Source organism: Lepisosteus oculatus, chromosome 1 (assembly GCF_040954835.1).
Source record: "Lepisosteus oculatus isolate fLepOcu1 chromosome 1, fLepOcu1.hap2, whole genome shotgun sequence".
Taxonomy (NCBI): domain Eukaryota; kingdom Metazoa; phylum Chordata; class Actinopteri; order Semionotiformes; family Lepisosteidae; genus Lepisosteus; species Lepisosteus oculatus.
This window is the reverse complement of record NC_090696.1, coordinates 22,524,174-22,545,299: the sequence shown is the minus strand read 5'-3', so window position 1 is coordinate 22,545,299 and position 21,126 is coordinate 22,524,174. Positions and strand designations below refer to the sequence as shown.

Sequence of the window (21,126 nt, the reverse complement as noted above, 5' to 3'; positions counted from 1 at the left end):
TCTCTAGTATGAAACAGAGAGAAAAAAATACTATTTGACTTCAGAGAAAAACAAAAGCAGACTATACTTACCTCAGGGGGTGGTTCTTGGTCATTTTTCCATGATGCATCAGAACCTCTCTCACTAAAAGATATTATTAAAGATATTCAGAATAGAAGTTCAGAAATGTTTAGCTTTTGTCTGCAATGTCCTGAAATGTATGTTAGGTTAAATAATGAAGCCAATTACAAAAATAAGATTTAAAAATGTATTTACATTTTTACACACCCCTTTAAGAAAAAATGTGTTTTTTTGTCTCTACTCACAAATGGTTCTACTAATCTTCGATATGTTATTATTCCGCCTGACTACATGCACAAAAAATGCAAAGAGTTTACATTAAATTACAAGAAAACAGACTTTTGAGTCACATAGAATTGAACAGCGTAACACTAAGAGCTGTTATCCATCACTAAATCAGACTACCGGCAGCTACTTCAGAAATCCCATTAGCAAGATCAGTTCCACTCTTCCCTGTAGAAACTACAATTTCAGGTGTAGCTGGTCACTCATGAGATACATGCTTGCATTAAGGGAAGTGCTCTACAAGAGCTATAGCAGCATCTTAAAAACCCTGATTTTTATAATGATATACATTATTCTTCTCAATCTAGAAAAGTGCTATTCAACAAATGGCATTTTTTGTGCAAAATGGTGAGCTAGCCATTTCATCCACTTCACATTGGATGAGATGTGGTCCTTGGTGCTTCACAGCACTTGTATATATCACATCATTAACTAGGATTCAGGAGCAGAATAGCAACAAGAGAGTGTTGCACAAGGAAACTAATAGGTCATGCTTATAATTAACATTGTTTGAAAAAAAACATTTAAATCAAAACCAAAAAAATAAATTATTACAGCATAGATTATCCCTCTTTTATGTACATTGTCCTGAAAGTTTTATCACCATTATTGCCACCATTATAATTCCTGTTATAGCTTGCATTCATAAAGTTAAGCATGATGAATGAGGCGACACATTATGAATAAAAAATAACAGTATTAAGAGAGGTTGTCATGGCAAGCAGTACAGATATAACTGTATAGGTACTACTTCATTCAGTTAGTTACTTTATGAGCCTGCTTTCACTCTCATGTAGCTATACTATGGTCTGGAGACTACAGCACTCCTTAAATGTAGTTATAATTTACATTTATATTCATTAGTTTTCTGCTGGCCTTCAGCATATACGTTATAGATCAAAAACTGGTATGTAGACAACAGTGATGAAAACTGCATTTAAAAACATTAGGTGCTTGTTGTACAGTACATTTGTTTAAATCAACAAACCATTAATCATTGAGGAGCACACGCAAACTATTAATGACTGCTTAATACATAATCATGCACTGCCAAATAAATGACATACAGAGAGAAATTAATAACGTAGATGGCTGTAATTCAATTTTGCATAGTTGTATTTTATGCAGGCAATAAAAGTTTAAATAGCTCATTCATAAATTCATAATTTATCATTATCTTTCAGAAAAGTTAATTTATAGATCACATTTAAGATCAAAGCTGCAAAACAAAAATAATTTGCGCAGTATAAATTGATTAAAATTAAGTAAATAAAATAAGACGTTAACAAAGTTTAGAAACAGTGACTGGGGTTTGCATGGATTGAAGCTTTTTTCACAAATGAAAATACTAGACCAGAGTGATGTGAACACGTTTTATCAATATATAAAAATGGTTTGTTATAAGGGTAGATGTCTGAGACGCGTTTCTTATGAAAAAGGGTTGCTGTTAGTGCACTGGTAATCAAAGAAGAAAACAACAAAGCTCTTCCTAGAACGTAAACATGACCGAGTACTGCAGATTAAATAAAATACATTGCACAGCCATGTATTTTTAGTACATTTCTTTTTCATATCCACAGATGATATATAATTTAATAGTTGAGTCCCAAAACAAGCAAATTATTTATCCCAATCCTGTGTTTGAACATACAGAACTTGCTTCCACCAATCTTGCTGGCCTGAATTCATTTTTATCTCTACAGAACAGAAGAAAATTTCACTCCTCTGATGATTTGGCGATTCACATATCTAGATCTCACATCCTTTTGATTAAAACCAGAAGAGAAAAACTAATTAGCCAAGGAGCACACTTTAAAGACCTGTCAAATTTGAAGAACCATATTCTAAACTAGACATCTATTTTGCTCATTGCTTCACACAGGCCACATTCCCCAAAGAATTAGGTGAATGGCATTTTCACTTAATTCATCCATAAAGTATCCTGTAATCTTAAAGTCTGATGGTAAAACACTACACACACAAAATATAGTTACTGCAGGATTTGATACTGTAAATGCCAGTGAAAAATGGATGATAGATTAAATCAATGTCATTTGTATGCATTAACTAAATATTGCTCTGAATTCAATTTAATTACAGGATAGCTGTCCTTGAGGCTGTGCCCTTGTTTACACCATTCTGAACATCCGGTACCTTAAAAGTACAAACACCTTAGCAAAAGAGAGAAACATCACTCATGAAATCGCTGAAATCACTGAAACCTATTATTTTAAGGTGAAAAATACAAATAATTCTATAATGTATATCTTACTCTTTTCTGTGGTTCCATCAAGAGATTATTAGTCATCCCAAGACCTAAATAACTGTATGATCCTGTACATCTTTCAAATAAGACTGAAGAATATAAGCCAAACATGCTGTAAATTAATATGCATGTCACAGAAAAGAGACAATATTGTTTTCATTAATATTGTTCAAGCCCAAGAGTAATCATTTTGAGTATGATAGTATAATTAGGCCACTACGCTCGGTTTCATAACATATCCGTTATGTATTTCAGTCCTCCAGTCCCAAGATACTGAAAAACCATTATACTGGCTAACTTTTAATTTCAATTAAGTATGTATTTACTACAGATTACTACGTGCTGACATTCTGCTTAACCATTAAGATTGAGATTTAAGGTGTTAAGATGTCTGGAAACTTATAGTTTTTTCCAGGGTAATATTAACACCAACAAATTCCTCTAACAAGTTGCATACATCAGCATGAGTATCCAACGTTTTTTTTAACTTTGCTTTCTTTTCCAGATATCTCCATCTCATTACTATCGATTTCAGGCTTTTGTTATGTGAAGTTAAATATTTGTCTAATGTAATCTTGAATGGGGTCCAAAGTGATATTTCAGGTTGTATAAAATACTCATCAATGTACATACACCGAATGGATATGATTACATGGTTTTGCTGTAGTTGACACACCCATTAATAATTCTCACAAAGTATGTAAATTTCTTGAATGGCTACAAATGCTTACCATACCCCTTCTCTCTAAAAAAATCTATTATTTTCTGAATAATCACAAATTCTATGTTCATTTCTCAATTTTTCCTAACATGTGTGCAGCTGGTGATACAGGGGCACACACAACAGTAGAACAAAAATGCAGATTTTCAAACCAAGTCATTCAGAATGCAGAGCCCCACATCACAAACTGCAAGAGGTTATCATCCACCTTTAAAAAAGTAGTAGCCTGCTTTCAGCACTTAAAGTGTATGAAATATGAAAAAGTGTTAAAACATACGATTGCAATAAATGTGTGCTTGTGAGTCGGCATTTGCAAATGTGAGCTTTGCAATATGCAAGGGTCACAAGTTTAAAATTTTTTCAAGGAATGTGCAGCACAGTTAGCTGTTGTTTTTACAGACATTTTGAATATCTCCCTGTGCCAGGCGGTAATTCCTGTATGTTCCAAGACCACGATTATACCAGTGCCGAAGAAGACTACCATGTCCTGTCTCAATGACTATCGCCCTGTGGCACTCACACCAATTATCATGAAGTGCTTCGAAAGGTTAGTCATGGGCCCCCTCCAGTTTGTGTATCATCCTGACCAGTCTACCCATATCCTTCGCCCTTCACCTTGCCCTGTCCCATCTAGATAAGAGGGACACTTATGAAAGAATGCTGTTCATTGACTTAAGTTAGCATTCATAGATTCGGGACTTTCTGACCGAGAGATCTCAGACAGTCCGGATTGGAAACATCTCTAGTACCACCATACTGAACACCAGAATCCCCCCCCAGGGCTGTGTACTCAGCTCGCTCCTGATCACACTGATGACTCATGATTTCACTGCTAAACACAGTGCAAATGACATTATCAAGTTGGCTGATGACACGGCAGTGGTGGGGCTCATTAGTAACAATGATGAGGTACCATACAGAGAGGAGGTGGAACAATTAGCGGACTGACGCTTAAACAACAATCTGTCTCTGAATGTAGATAAGACAAAAAAGGTAATAATTGACTTCAGGAGGGGTCACGCCGATCACTACAGCACATCAACAGCTCCCCTGTGAAGACAGCTACAAGTACTAAGTTTCTTGGTGTGCATATCACAGATGACCTCACTTGAACCATCAACACCATCTCCCTAGTTAAAAAAGCACAACAACTGCTCCACTTCCTGCGGCAACTGAGAAGGGCAAACCTCCCCATACTCTCCACATCCTATAGAGGTACCATCAAGAGCACCTTGACAAACTTTATCATTGTTTGGTTTGGGAATTGTAAGGTCTCAGACCGTAAGTCCCTGCAATGATATGGCAGGAAACATCATTGGAGCCTACTTTCCGTCCCTTCAGGACATCTACCACAAACTCTGCACACACAAAGCCTCCAGTATTGTGGACGATCCCTCCCACACCTCCTGCAACCTCTTTGCCCTCCTACCATTTGGTAAAAGGTATCGCAGTAGATGGGCCAGCTCCACCAGACTCCATAACAGGTTTTTTCCACAGGCTCTCAGGCTCCTCAACAAGCTCCTGGTACCTAATGCACCTACTCCAAATCTGGAAACTTAGTTCTTTTTTGCCTCACGTCAGGCATACTGTCTGATGTATTCTTTGCACAGTCCTGTAAAGTAAATTGCACTAGCACATTGCACTTTATGTACCCTGTCAGTAATGTCTATGTCTACATTGTCTATAGCACTGTCTTGTCAGTGTCTTGTCTGTATTCGCACTGTAGACCTGGAGAACAATATTTCGCTTATCTGTGTACTTGTCTATGGCTGGAACGACAAATAAATTTGAACTTAAATGACACCGAAATTTAACTCTGAGAAAGTGAGGAAACAGGGTCCAAGAAAGAGGTTGCCAGAGACAACACAACAAAAAATTCTAGGTAAAGGTTCTTTCCATGCTAAATGTTTCAGCCAAAACTTGTGCCTTTCCTTCACATTCTTATAGTGTGGAATTAACTTTTACCTGTTCCTTTGGAGGATCTGCATGCTCACGCAGCTACTTTCTCGAACGTCTTCAACAACAAAATTCTTTATCTAAGGAATCCGAGGCCTTTCTATCCACCTTCATCCAGCAGTGCTTCCACATGTCAATGTCCAAGGAGGCCACTTGTGATCTCAGGTCTCCACAACAGCATTGTAGCTGATAAAAAAATTAGGTAACCAATTTTTTTACTAAACACTATAACTACTTAAGGTGACCCTTTAACCATCAGTCATTAGTAGTCGCAGAGACACCAGAATTCAATGCATTTGTCCCAGCTACAGTAATATGTTAATTAAACATATTGCTGTCTGGCCTTCACACTTTTTCTGAGGTTCTAAATGTTTCTGCAGCACTACAGAAGTCAAATTTATGTTGAGAATGCTGCCAACAGGGATGTATGCAAATTAATTAAATATTCCAAAAGCTAAACTAATCCCTCACAAAAGCAAAAAGCTTTATCTCACAAGTTCAGTCTTAGAACTACATTGGTCCAATTGGTTATAGCAAACTATTCAATAAAATTAAAACTTCTATTATAGCCATAATAAAAGCTTTTTTAAAACCAATGACATGTGAAGAAATAGAAATAAAAGTGATTTAAATACATTTGAGGGCTTTTTAAAACTTAATATTTGCGTATAGTACTTTAATTACATATTTCCTTTTCAATATTAAAAGGCTGACTGCGGGACCCTTGTACCTTATTGCAAGTACCAGAGTACAGGGAGTGTGTAAAAACTGATAAAACTCATGCTGAAATATAATCCAAGGAGAGGAAGTGGAGCTGTTAACATTTTTATGCATCACTGAGTTTTGCATTTTAAGTCACGTTGCAATTTGCATACATTATGATATATATAAAAATTTATAAAAATAAAATTTTATATAGTACAGATTCATAAATGTTCTGTTATTCAGAAGCATGCATTTGTTTCAAAGAAACTTTGAGTTTAAAATGATATAACCTACGAGATATTACACTTTAATTTTAAGCATCCTTTAACAAATAGAATGAACTGTAAACATTCAAATTCAACCTAGCAAAAACTTGTGTATAACATTTCAGATTTTCTCTGTGCAAAACTAAATCCTCACTGCTAATAATGAAAAAAATAGTAGAATAAATAACATTTATATGTTATATAATTTTTTTAAGTTACCATATTTTGTAACAGTGACATCAGTTGCACAGTTACCTTTTATACTCAACTTGAAACAACAAACTGTATTTTAGACATTCTTCCTTACTCCTTGACAAAAATCATCTGGTTTTTTTATTTCAAAGACTACAAGAAATGAAAAGGAAAAGGTAAATCTGTATATATACACACGAATGTACAGTTTAATCCATAATTATTGGGACAATAAAATGAAAATTTCTGTTGTATATTCAGGGAATTTGGAATTTAGATGAAAAGATAGATATGAGGCAAAAATACAGATTGTAAACTTTTTGGGTTAATTCTGTGCTATATGTCGTACTATTTTAGAATAATACCACTTTTTGTGCTTGATCCCCCCATTGGACCATTGGCTGCCAGTTGTTTCTTATTAGTCAGGTGTATCCTTTTGCATTGATTGTGGACATAAAAATGGAAGTGAATTTGTACTGTTGGATGTAGCCTTTGCTCTTCACTTTGGAGTCAGAAGGGCCTAAACCATCAAAAGACTAGAGAACTGTTTTGAATGAAAAGCCAGCAATTTGGATGTCTGGGGGAAAAAAATCAATCAGAACCACAGCCCGGAAACTGGGCATAGCAAAGTCAACAATCTGGCATATCCTGGAAAACAACTGCAGCTGATGGTAGAAAAATTATTAGAGCTGTGAAGAAAAACTCATGGACTCATGGCTGAAATCACCAACATCTTCCCCATTGGCGGGGTAAGCTACTTTTCGCAGTAGAATTTAAAGGCTACACTGCAAGATGTAAACCCCTCATTAGCACCAAAAATAGAGAAAACAATTACAATTTGTAACAAAAAGTACAGAGGTGAGCCAGTACAGTTCTGGAATGAAGTGTGACAGATGAGAAAAACATAAACCTCTACCAAAGTGAGGACAAGATGAAAGTATGGAGAAAGGAGGAAAACTCCAGATGATGTAAAACATACTACTTCACACATGAAACATGGTGGAGGTAGTGTCATGCCTTGGCAATGCATTACCTCCTCTGGAACTGCCTCACTCATCTTTATTAATGATATAACTAATGATTGTAGCAGCAGAATGACATCAGAAGTTTACAAAAACATCATGTCTGTCTGTATACAAGAAAATGCCTCCAGATTTATTGGCCAACAACGAATTGGCCAGCCCCTTATCATGCGGCAAGGCACACTGCCAACGCAACCAAGGAGTCTGAGGGGTAAAAGGAAACCCCCAAAACCAACAGCAAATGAAAATGGCTGCAACCAAGACTTGGCAAAGAACCTAAAACAAACAAGCCAAGAGTTTGGTACTGCCAATGGGTCACAGGCTGGATACAGTTATTGCGTGCAAAGGACTTGCAACCAAATGCTATAAGGTTTAATGCTAATTTAATCTACTATAAGTTACTGTAATTTGTCCCAATACTCATGGTTCATTACAACTGGGGAATGGAACACAAAAAGTGGCATATGTGTAGAAATATCAAAAAATAAAAGATTACATTCTGTACTGAATTTGTGGCATAATTATGGAAGGCACTGTATACTGACCATGCTCGGTTGAGAAGAAATCCCCTAGCTATAAGCGCTTTTTACTTAAATCTATATTAGGTGATGTAACTTATAAATAAGACTGTCATATTTTCTATTTGTAAAAAAAAAAGAGTGATATGGTACTTCAGAGTAAGAAAACATTCACCCTATGGATATCATGTTACACTTGACAGAAAATTATATTCCATAAGCAGCAAGCATTCCTCACACTCCTGCACTAACACTATTCCCATTATTACTCTCTCTCCAAGGCTTCAACCTACATATGCAAAAACACTTTCCATATCTACTTGATAGAGCAGATGTAAACAACCACTAATCGCAGACACACAACAGAATGGTTGTCAAGCAAACAATGTTTCTACAACAGAGGAAAATACTGCTGTTTCTAAGCAAAATTACAATGAATCCTAAAGCCTTCAACGCCATAACTGGGTAGTGATCTGGGTAGTAAAAAAAAATGTTTTCTCATCCACATATGCATTTTTTTTCCAGCTCATTACATTTTAGTTAACACATGGGCAATTCACATCAGCACAACACAAAACCTTGAGGAACAAACTGAACTAGGAATTCTAAACTAAACAAAACTAAAACACTAATAGTAACATATTAGCTTTATCTATGTTTTTAAATATATGTCAAATCCAATAAAGCATCCAAATAATAGTTACATTGAATTTGAAATGTTATTTTTGAAGCACTTCTGACTATAGTTTTTCAATTTAATTTTAACATGACTAATAGAATTGTTATCCCTATAATATGGTAACCACAGGGAAAGCAAGCAAACACAAAGTATTTTAACCCTCTATTGCAAATCAGCTCATTGAAAACATTTGTAGAATTTTAAAATCAGGATATAAGTGAATAAGTCATTAATAACATTCTATGGCTACTGTAAAACCTAGGCATTTGTTTATTAACATTTGGCCTCTAAAAGCCTAGCAAACTATGACTACAAACACAAAGGGGCAGACTGCACCCTGATACTTTATTTCTTCATTCCATGGCTACTGTTGACAGACGATAAAAAATAACAAAACAGTTCAAGTAAAGGAACAGCAGTGAGCAAACAATGTCATTAAAATGAATGTTTGTTTAAATATGTTGCAATATTAATTAAAAACAACGACCTGACGCTCTTGTGGAAAAGTTTCTCCTTCATTAACGCTTATAATTTTAGCTTTCATTCCTGATTTATATACATATACAATGCTTTCAGCGATAAAAGTTTACCATGAAGAGCCACCAAATAAACTGGAAAAAGCAATACATACTTAAAATACCACTTAACAATAAAACTTGTAAACAAAGTCTCAGAGGTCACTATATTTTCATTATATTTGGGGCCTGATTTTCCACGATTTGTAAATTTGACAAAAAGGACACTACTGATGTTCAGTTAAGTTATATCAAACTTAGTGCTTGCGAAAATCAATCTGCACATTCACTCAATGTTATAATTTAAAGCTTATAAATTCCTTTAAAATCAAAACAGTATTACTCATTAGTACATTCTTAGTGTTTTTTTATTTATATTTATAATTATGTTTTAAGGAACTTAACTGGTTTTGTAATTGTTACACTAAAAGAACATGAATGATTGTCAGAAAAGCTAGTATCTTTGGAAATGTCATTAAATGTGGACCATGCTCTGACTTTAACAGGATCTTGGAAAATAAAAAAAAAAAACAGATTTTACTCACATACAATTTGAAAAATCAGGCCTGTCAAATTCTTTTTTTAAAGATTTTGATTTGACTTACTTTTGAAGTTGTTCAGTGAAGATGTACTCAGTAAAGTCTTTCACAGAAGGTGCAAAATAAACTGTATCACGCATTTTGAGGTCTTTCGCTGTAATGTGCTCTACAGAGTTGAAGCGAAGAACATAGTATGGATGGAACACAGGTCCAAAAATTTCGAATACCTAAGAAGAAAAATATATTGGTTACTTTTTAATTCCTTCTCCTAAAGCAAAGTGATGCTCAAAAAAAGATATATCTCATCATACTCTACAATGCATTTCAAGTATCACTAGCAGCTAAAACTACATTAAATTCAACAGAGTTATACCCAAGAAAAACACTGCATACAGTCGTCACTCATAAACCCAATTAAATAATAACATTTCATAAATTTGCATTTTTATTCATAAAGAATGAAAATAATGTTGACTTCAAACACCTGAAACCATATGTCCTGAATAAACCAAAGCATGAGTGCTCATGTCTCTGCATAGAATTATGTGTATTTCAGCTTAAAAGCTTAAGCCGTATTTAAGCTGACGGTCTAATCAACAAGGAAAAAGAACATTTCACTACATAGAACAAAGTCTGTTACGGCAGACACAAACAACACTAAAAATATAAATTTTGGCACCCAACAGTCTTTATTGCAAAAATGTATATGATTTTAGTTGTTTTGTTCCAAACACTAGTGGACGAGAAAAAAGACAATGGGAGCATAACACATTTAGTAAAAAATATAAACTAAAATATAAGCAAATGGAATATTATTACTTCACTATACTATATTTTGTTATGCTAAAATAACTCTTGAGCCTGTAATGACTTGACAATATTTTGTGACCATCGTTCTGTTAATTAATTCATATCTTTTTTTAAGAACACAAGAACAGTTATAAATGAAAAAGGCTTTTCAGCCCACATAGGCCATTTGGCAGATAGCAGCTAATTAAGTAGTTTAGGTTCTTGAAAGAGCTTCATTATAGATTTGTCAAAGCTATTATGTCGCAATACAGACTTGCATGAAAAATTAAGTCAAATATGATATATTAATAATATAGAAAGGACAGAGTTCAGCTGAAGAACATTTTAAGGTCCAAGTTATTTAACAGCAGAATTTAACAGCACATCTTTCAAACATAATACAACGTTCCGGAATGGTTATGTTATGAGAGGTTATTCAAACCATATCACAAGCCTGAAGACAGTGGTAGTGTTTCAAAAAACCAACAACTGTCGACAAATATAAAATGTTTAGTCTTTAAAGTTTCATAAAGCATTTTAAAATTAAAACATGAGGCTGAAATGCAATCATTTTTTCTAAAACCTGTTTAAAGCCTAGTATTATTTTGGGTATAATATATTTGAGGTTGATTGGAATACTGTACATGCTGCATGGGAGCACAGGTATAAACATAACAGATGGAATCAATTAAAACAAAATGAAAGGAAGCTTTTACATTATACATTATTTCACGTACCTTTCCAATTGCAAGTCTTTTATCATTAAATAGGAGACTTTCATCTTTAAGGGGTGGTGTATCTTTCAGGGATTCAACTATTACTGGAAAATAAAGTATACATATTACTTTTTTCAATGCTCTTTAAGTACAACACCAATTATTAATAGAGATATAAATCATTTAAGGTCTTGCACTATGACGTCTAAAGCAGTACGATGTATAAGTTTGAAGTATTAATACATTTTCCAGAAGACATTTTATACCCTTCTACATAAAACAGAAATATTGCTGCTCATAATTTAAATATAATTATTTATATTAACAAGTATTAACATTAAGAAAGAGCGGTCGTTCATCCCCTCTGCTTCTGGGATCATGTTAAAAGCTTCATAAGATGTCTCTTATAACGGGGCAGTGAATGTTTCTCTCCAATCGAACACAATACATTGATGATGCCAACTATACCAAAAGATTCATGAGTTATCAAAAGCTCTGTAATACACTATTACTTCAACGAATTGACAATAAAGGCTGTAAGTTATCAGGAATTGTAGAATATAGTCTCAGCAGAAAGAGTACACTCAAATCAGAACCTGATGGAGCAAAGATTTCCAGCTGCACTGGTTTGATTTTAAGTTCACAATTTTCTTTATGCCTATGCTACTGTGCACTCCTTACCTTTTTAAATCTTCAAGGTGTTTATTTGGCAATATGTTGAATTAAGGTTAATATTTCAACTGAACTTGTTCATTGATTTTCCAAATGTATTGAACAGGAGTGCAAATGAATTAGGTAGGCAATTAAACCTGTTTACTGTTTAATGAAAACGTCTGGCTGCTCTTCTCTAGTTTCCCTACAGATTGTACTTTCATTATGTGGATGCAATATTCTATGTGTTTTAGCAATAGCATTTTATAGTTTCAATTTAGTGTCTTCTGTAGTACTTAGTTTATATCTGAGCATTATAAGCACGTCAATACTTGTTCTGCACCTAAACCTGTTTAACATGAATATAGCATAACACCTTACTCTTCTTCCCACTGTGCAATATCCACTGTGATGCTAACCACTGCATCTTTTATATCATTCACCTGCTGTAAATACAAATTCATACTACATCTTTTCATTCCTGTAACCTTCTATGTACATCACACTGTACTGTTCCAAGGTGTTGGTCCCCTGTCAAAAAACCTAAAGTAATTTAAAAAAAGCTTTCCATTTCCATTTGATTTTTAAAGTCTACAGAACTAAAAATAAAAAAACCACCACACACGAAATCACCTAAAATAGACCATACTCATCTTAATATTATTCTGTTTTCAATGAATAGATCTATGTTTTGCATCCTACTGAAGGGAGCTCACTACAGTTGTCAGTTTAATTGTCAATTATTCCCAAAGTACCTTGCCAAAGGCATTCTGATTACTATGGTTTACCACGAAGCCCTACACACCTGAAGTTTTTGAAGCTTCCTCTGGTTTGCCAAGTTTTCTTTTGTCTATGGAACCCCTGCTGACTATTTGCCATATAGGAAGTATGTCAAGCTATTAGAACATATTTACTTTATTTAGTTTTCTTCTTTGTAAATGTCCATATAGCAAATACTTTCCCTTTCAAGTTAAAGAAAAAGCTTTTAAATATATAGGTAATACAAGCTGTAATCTGTCAGGGAAGTTAAAAAATGAGTGCCAATGTTTTTGCTTAAGATGTACAATAAATAGAAGCTAGTTTGCTTTCATTAACAAAAGGTACAGCATTAGTTTTGAACTAATTATTTTGTTTTTTGCCTCCAATAGAAATATTTTGTCCATATTTCCCTGAAACTGCCTCATCATGTTGGTGTAAAAGCACAAAAACAGAATCCATTGGGCAAACGCAAAATTTAATTAAGCCTTAATCCTTATCTGGAAAGATAATTGCAGCTATTTAAAAAGCGTTAAGCTAAATCCATTCATTTAATCTTTTCTTGTACATACCTTTACTCAATGCATTTTTTTTTTATCATGAAGACAGAAATCTGTCCGGAAACCAGCTTTACAAACATATTTTCAAAATATTGACCCATCAATCCTTTTAATAACTACTATCTATAATTGTACTTTGGATCATATATAATATATATAGCTTATAAGCTAAAATAAATCTAAATTACAAGTTCATCTGTTAGCCAAAAGTCTGTCATGTTCCATTAGTACTATACTATGCATTTTATGTATCTATATCTGGGTTTTCAAATTGTGGAAGACCACTCTAAAATTTTTATTTTTGTTCTTTAAAAAGTAAAAAAAAAAGCATTATAGCATACAAAAACATTGAGTCAAGATTCTGACAGGCTAATTAAATTCTATGAGTACAACTGTAATGAATTAATGGTCAGGGTTTTGAGAGAGAATTAAAACTAAAAGAAATATGTTCCATTCCTAAAAAGTGCCAAAACTAGTGGTTTAAAGGAGTAAAATTGGTATATTGGTAAAAGTGCAGAACAAGGATACCAGTCCCACAGTTGTGCCCCTTATATGTCCACTACCCAAAGGGTAAGATGGAAGGTCTGTGCACAGACACCCTTTCCATGCATATAAACATAAATAGGAAAAAAGGAAGTATCATGGTTTATTAGCCCCCTCCAGATCTTAAGGTAAATCAACTAGGCAAAACATTGCAGTGGCATGACCTGTCCTCAGAGTCATTCAGTTTATTCTGGGATGTATAGACAAGTTGGAGGCAGTGTTTTTTTCATTTTGTATTTGACACTGGTCTGCCTTGACTGCCTCGACAGAGAGAGTGAGTTATTCCATAGCCTGTCTGGTGTAGCATGAGAAGAGATATTAATTATTTTTAAAGGTCATAATGCACTGAGAGCAAATTCAGGATGAAATGTAGCTCTAGGGGAAGGAGCTCAATGACTTAAAACAGTGGCCATCTCACTGTAACATCACACAATTTCATGCATTTATTTCCAACATTTTTAAAAAATATATTTGTACTACTCTTATAAGTAACATGGACTACTGAAATCATACAAAAGCATGTTGAAATTATATAACTTCTTAAAATGGTACAATATGTTTGATCAATGGAAAAGTGATAACTACGAATAAAGAAGAAAATGTAGTGCTGAGACATAAAACCCTCATTGTGAATACCTAATTGCTCAATTATACTTGAGACTACTCCAATTGGCTTCACTTCAACATCTTCGGGCAGAATTATAGTCACATCTTCCACAGTTGGCAGGTCCTGTATGATGAGAAAAATAAAGATTTTCAGTACGTTTGCACATTATAGGTAGTGCACCAGTTGTAAACTACAATTGTTGTGCCTAAAGCAAAAACTTTTTTGATTGGGAATTTTAAGCACAAAACTGAAAAAAGAACACTTGATTTTAACATTTAACAAGTAACAGACATTCTATGTAAGCATAAATTTGACAAGAAACATGCCAAGTCCCTTTTTTTATCTGTTGAACAAACTCAAAATAATCTAGACAACCTGCATTGATGTATATCTCTTGGTGTCCTTGCTTAAACTGGAACTAGACAAAATCCAATCATCCAATGTACAATAACTGCAATGATGAATTCTGAATAATATTATATATATAATATTATAATTACATAATATAGTTGGTGACAATGAGACTATAGTGGAAGAATATCAATTAAATCAGATTTCTACACAAAATAAAACTTCACAGAAACATTTCTTATAAGATGTTTATTTTCTGGAAAATAAGACAAATAAACACTGTTCAGTCTAGTTTGAGTTACAGAAAGGCGAGTGATAACATTTTTGTAAAACACAGCTTTGTTAAAATAGCCATGATTTTCAACTGAAACAGATCAAAGTCCTCTGTCTCCAAAAGCAATAGTTTTCATTAAACTGTTTATTGCATTTCCCCGAAACTTTCTGAAGGCACACAATTAACCACATGAGCACATCTGCAGATGGGCTCTCTTGTACATATCTGCAAACCGCAGTCATCACTTATTAACTTCATCAACCCACTGCGCTGCAAATTGCTTATTGAAGATGACTCTGTATTGTGTTGAAAGATGTTGTGTCTTCTCTTATTAAATAAAAACCTCATTTTTAGATTATTCTGACATATTTTGAAAACTTTAGCAGAATGTTTAACCTAAGGCAAAACAAAACATGAAGATGTTCATGAAATAAAATTCTGATATCTTTGTGGTAGCACGTCTGTTAATAGATATGCTACCCGGTTTTTCTTTTTTTTCTTCTATTACTGTGGAGTGTTAACAATAATGTCTGTTAATAGATATGCTACCCGGTTTTTCTTTCTTTTCTTCTATTACTGTGGAGTGTTAACAAATCCCTAGCCTCAACGAACACCTGTGCCACTAATACATATCCATAGGATTGTTTCTAACACCTTACAGCTTCTTTAAGTAAATACACCAAACTTAATTTTAGTTTCAATGCAAATAATTAAGGTTCTAATGCGATATATTTCTACTCCAGAAGCTAAAAAATAGACCTATATATAAACACCAAAATAACTTATCATCAAGGATGATGCTTGTATGCATCAATTTTTATCAATACTGGATTTCTTCTGTTTCATGCTAATCAAAATGCACAGCTTGCATATCGCATTAGTTAGCCTGCAGAACAGTGGTGGCCAGTCTTATAGGTCATTCTCAAATAATAAATTAAAACACGCTTGGAAAACCATTGCATTTTTTATTAAATTTGCTTAATGTGTCAATTATGTGAGGAATGGCCAACTGTGTTTTTTGATTGCTGCACATTGCTGGCATTTTCATCTCAATTGATTTCTAAATAGCTTAAATTTAAAAAAAAAAAAGAGTACAAAAAAATGACCAAACTAAATGACTGTTAATGTACTTGCACATGCACTTTCACTTAACAGTTTAATGATTCACACAGTTCATTTCCAATTGTTTTTCAGGTGCGTATCCATCCATTTTCTAAAAGCTTCATCCACTTCAGCGTCGTGGGAAAGCCAGAGACTAGCCCGGCAATTAACAGGCGCAAGGCGGGATACACACTTAATGGGTCAATTTTCCCACCAGTATGTTTTTGAACTGTGGGGGGAAATTGGAGCACCTGAGGAAAACCCACGCAAGCAAGAAAACCACGTCGGGAGCTGAAATCAGGGCCCCAGCGCTTTGAGGAAGCATTGCTATCCCTTGCGCCATTGTGCTGTCCCAGTTCTATATCAATATCCAGTAAACAGTTCATACAAACATAATAACCATAAGAAAAACTTCCACTAAAGGACTTTTTTTTTTGTAGAGCAATAGAAGTAATTTAGCAGATGTATTAACCCAAAGAAAAGGGAGTTGTTGATAGCTCGACTTTGCCTATTCCATTTACAGTTAAAAACATAAATCCTGCTAATTAAGAAACAAGGTAAATAAGAAATATTATAGTCCTGCAGTTTATACACCCTCAAGTTTTTGGAGGGGAATTCATTAAATTCAATGCAAAATTCTGATTGAAAACAAAACTCCCATTATTTCCCAAGGAAAAGCTTGCAACTTCTTCCCAGCATCCACAAATTTACCCACTTTTATTCTGTTATCTTATAGAGAACTTTGTCAAAAAAGAACATTAACGCATGTTCATTCATGTTTATGTTAATTAGTCAATTTATTTTAGGGCTGTAGTTAACAAGACTACTTTATAAAAACTGTAACTGTGGAACACTGGCACAATGAAGCCAAGTTCAAGGCCATCAGAATATCTTTCAGTCCTTTTCTATCCTATCGACCTCAAGTTTTACAGCCAGGGAAATGCTTTTCTTATTATGTTTGCATGAATAACACCTGAAGCACAGCAGCACTGGCAACATGCTTTGCCATTATATTAAAAATAAGGAGGACATTTAATGATGAACATTACTAAATGAGGAAAAGAGAGCTTCAATGTAGCAAAAACTCAGAAATACTGTAGATCATACGCATAGCAAGGAATGGGTGTATACAGTTGCATATTTCTATGTATCAATTAATACAATATTCAGTCAATATTTTCAACAGAACAGATTTACATAACTATTATATTATGATATTTTAAATAATTACACTTCATAGGATTAAAAATCATACTCAGAGGGTAATTGGTTAAGTTTATCTAAACTGGCACCTAGGAAAGATGCAATGTCTACTTGGATTCAGTTCATCTGAAACTGAGAGCACAACAGAACTAAACCTTATCAGTCTTAAACAGCATCAGACAGGATCTGATTCAAGTATTGAAAGTCAGTACAATGGCCTTTAGATTTAGAAAATGACAGGCAAAAAACTGGAGGTACTTCTTTACCAAGGGGGTTGTGCCCAGCAGTGTTGTTGAAGCATGGTTTAAAAGAAACTGCTGGATGAGATCCTCAGATCAGTAAACAACCAAACATGAAAAACGGGCCGAATGGCATCCTTGTTAGTAAGACTTGGATTCTTACGCAGAGCACTACAATTGCCACATATTTTTCTTTTTATAGCCTACATATCATTTTTGAATCAAGAGTTGTGAATAAAGTGGGTTTACTGCTAAAGCCGTCCTAGCAGCACAGAAGGGAAAAGGATTAGTACAGGCCTTCTTGTAAAACTTGTATTATTGAGCCACCTGTCCTGTTTTCTCACATCAAAAGTTAGCAGTGAATGGAGAAACAATGAGGCTGTCATGGATAAACTCAAAGACACTCAGCAAACCACTGGGTTGCTGATATGAGGCAAGCCGAGATAAATCGAAACAACCTAGGACCACCCCTGCCACAGCTGACTTAGAATATGCCCAAAGTTAATCAAGTGATGTCCAGACTAAGGGTTAAAGAGTGCACTTTGGTGGTCGAATCATTCAGCATTCAAAAGGTGAACTGTTTGGTCATTTTGGTACATTTAACAGCTCCTGGGTGGTTTCAAAGCTTTGTGAAATTAGGTATGCAATCATGGCATGTTCTGCAAATAATGTCCAGCTTTACTTTAAAACTTTATTTGTGAAATTCCATTGTGTATAAAAGTTGAAGAAAGTAACAAACAGGTTTATGTGCCTTCTACTACCACAACAGCTTTTTTCTGAACATTTTTTCATGCTGTCTGAGTAAACACTACTTCATGCTGTCTGAACAGCAGGATGGCTTTTACTTTGCAAAACAAGCACTGGAACACCAATAGTAGAGAACAAATGGTGCTGAAAAATACCAGCAATGCTAAAGTAATACCCCCACTGATTCAGTTTTTTTATTTTGAATCTGTGGACTGTGGATATGGGTTGTAAATTTCAGGACCAAACCTCAGTTAAACGGTCAAGATTTTACCTGTAGGAACTGTGTGGTAAAACATTTGTCAAATGAACAATAAAGATAAATGGAATAATATAACAAAAATGAAAAAATCAAATCAAATCCGGTTAAATTCACATTTTCCAACGGCAATATTTCTTTCGTTCTTCGATATTTATTCACTTAAAAATGTTATAGGGACAGCATGACCCCAAATTAGTAAATGGTGAAAATAAATGTTTCTACTATTCACTTTCAAAGACAGTACATTTATTAAGCCAAATAAAAAAAATACATGATCGAGAGCATTTGGTCACTTAAATGTTGTCAAACAAAGCACACTTTTCACTCAACATTTCAAAACTGTCTATCCATTTATCACATGAAGCAAAAGTTTCAGAAAAGAATGTGTCTTTAGCATATTTTGGAAGTACAACATAGTGTGTGGCTTAGCTTTGTCCTCAGGGTTTTGGCATTTACTTCCTAACTACCAATCATTATTGTTTAGTGTTTTTTAACTTCAACAATTTTAACATTATAATATTATAGTACACATAAAAACAGGATCCAAGAAGATTATTCAAACTTTTAGGATTTTAGTAATGCTAATGAATTGACAGATTGGCAAATGGGTCAAGAAAACTAAAATGTTATAAAACACCTTATGAAAATGGACAGGTATTTCAATATTAAACATACAAAGACAGCTCGGTAGAAACCTAACATAGCCAGCCTATTCACATAGATTAAAATGAAACGACTATGTAGGAAATACTATACAAAAGGCTAAAGGCAAATCTTCTAGTAAAGATCATGATCAGGAATGAAAACACATGGGTGAATAAGAATCTGGCGAACACTAGTAGGAATATTACTGCTTCATTATGCAACAAATAATTAAGAGAAATGTCAAACTGTCCATAACGGTGGAACACTAAATTACACTTAACCAAAAATGTGTAGTAATAATAAAAGGTCAGTTTTACAGCTTTTGAGCAAATAATTAAGGGATTTGCACAGTTATTAACTTCTTAAACGAATAACTGTAAGATGTTCCAAAATGTTCCGATTATTTCATCAATTGACTAGGTGTTCTGTATACCATTTTCTGTGTAATGTATTCTCAGGAATTATGTAGAAAACAAACATTCCATGACCCAGATTGTAAAGAAGCAGTTAGAAAATGGATGAATGGATGGATGGATGGATGGATGGATAAATGTTTTATCACCCTGTACCACTCAAGGATCATAGTTTGCTACTCTGGACCTAAATGAAACTTAAAATAATTGCTACCAAATTACTATCATTCCAAGACTTTACAAATTGATGCCATAAGGGAGATTTATGATACCTGCTGGATTATGACTCACCAGATTTGGAAACCCCTACTATGGGGTATAAATGTACCATAACACAAACAGGAGTTTTAAATATGTGATATATTTTTGTTACTGAAATGTGTAGTGTAGATACTAGTCAATAAGAACTATTTCCATACCATATCTTTAACAAAACAATTACAATTACACTAATTCAAATACTATCAGCAGGTACAATTTTCCCATTAAAGACAATTTAACTCTGTACTTCATTTAGAAACAAAATTCTTCATGCTTTTAATATTTTTGTTTAATAAAGCAGTCTGCAAAGATTTTTGGAACATAAGGCTTGTTTTGATATAATTAAAAATGACAAGAGCACAGTGCCTTGCGGTATTTTCCAACTGAGTCCGTTAACATCAAACGTCAAGTGCTTTTACAGTTCAATTTTTGTTCTGCTGTTGCAGAATTTCATCTTCTAAAATGGCTCTAGCTTGAATTTTAACAGTTTGACCAATAGTGTACATTATTGTCTGCTGTTTTAATTTTCTTTTCTAACATCTCATATGAAAAACATCTGTAAACAGTATAGGCAAAACAGTTTTTATAGGAATTCTCTTCATCTTTGTATTTGCTTATTTGAAATCATAACTTGACATACCCACAAAACAGTCTGAAATAAAAAATGCATTAAAAAAACCTTATAACTATAATTTAAACAAAAAATGACTTATATAGTTAAGTAAAGTTCTTAAGAATCAATCTGTAAAATATTTGACTTCAATGATTCCCTTTGCCATTAATTAGGATTACTATATGTAAATATTACAATAGTTTAAGTTTATATAAATAAAACCTTTTGCATCCTACTTTTTTAATACTTTTTTCCTTACAATTTTAAATCATAAACTATACTGATCATCAAAAGAAATTTTAAATTGTAACTTAATCAAACTTACAGTTACCAGGAAAATGTCAGAATACTTTTGCATTCCTCTTGTAGAATCCTTACAAGTATGTGCAGGTTTACCAAGCCCTAGATGTCACATATTGGCCCTTTTCATTGGGTAAATGTTCAATAAGCAATGGGCCACAAGTCTACTGAATAGTACATCTGCCGCACAACTGTCACATTCATATTTTGTATTGTGATGTGAACAGTACAAGGATTTATTCATTGTGGTAGAAGGTTGTCATATAAGAATAATAATAATTGCTTACACTTATATAGTGCTTTTCTGGACACTCCACTCAAAGCGCTTTTTACAGGTAATGGGGACTCTCCTCCACCACCACCAATGTGCAGCC

At 34.0% G+C, this 21,126-nt stretch overlaps 1 protein-coding gene across 1 annotated transcript in view; it reads right to left on the bottom strand.

Moving 5' to 3' along the window:
- Nucleotides 1–21,126, bottom strand: part of naf1 (nuclear assembly factor 1 homolog (S. cerevisiae)) — a 37,546-nt gene that overhangs the window by 7,521 nt on the left and 8,899 nt on the right. The window contains exons 4-7 of the mRNA XM_006629470.3: nt 14,376–14,469; nt 11,251–11,333; nt 9,791–9,951; nt 72–123 (exon numbers count right to left, since the gene is read on the bottom strand). Of these exons, the coding sequence (XP_006629533.2) occupies nt 72–123; nt 9,791–9,951; nt 11,251–11,333; nt 14,376–14,469 (390 nt within the window). The remainder of the gene's footprint in view (nt 1–71; nt 124–9,790; nt 9,952–11,250; nt 11,334–14,375; nt 14,470–21,126) is intronic.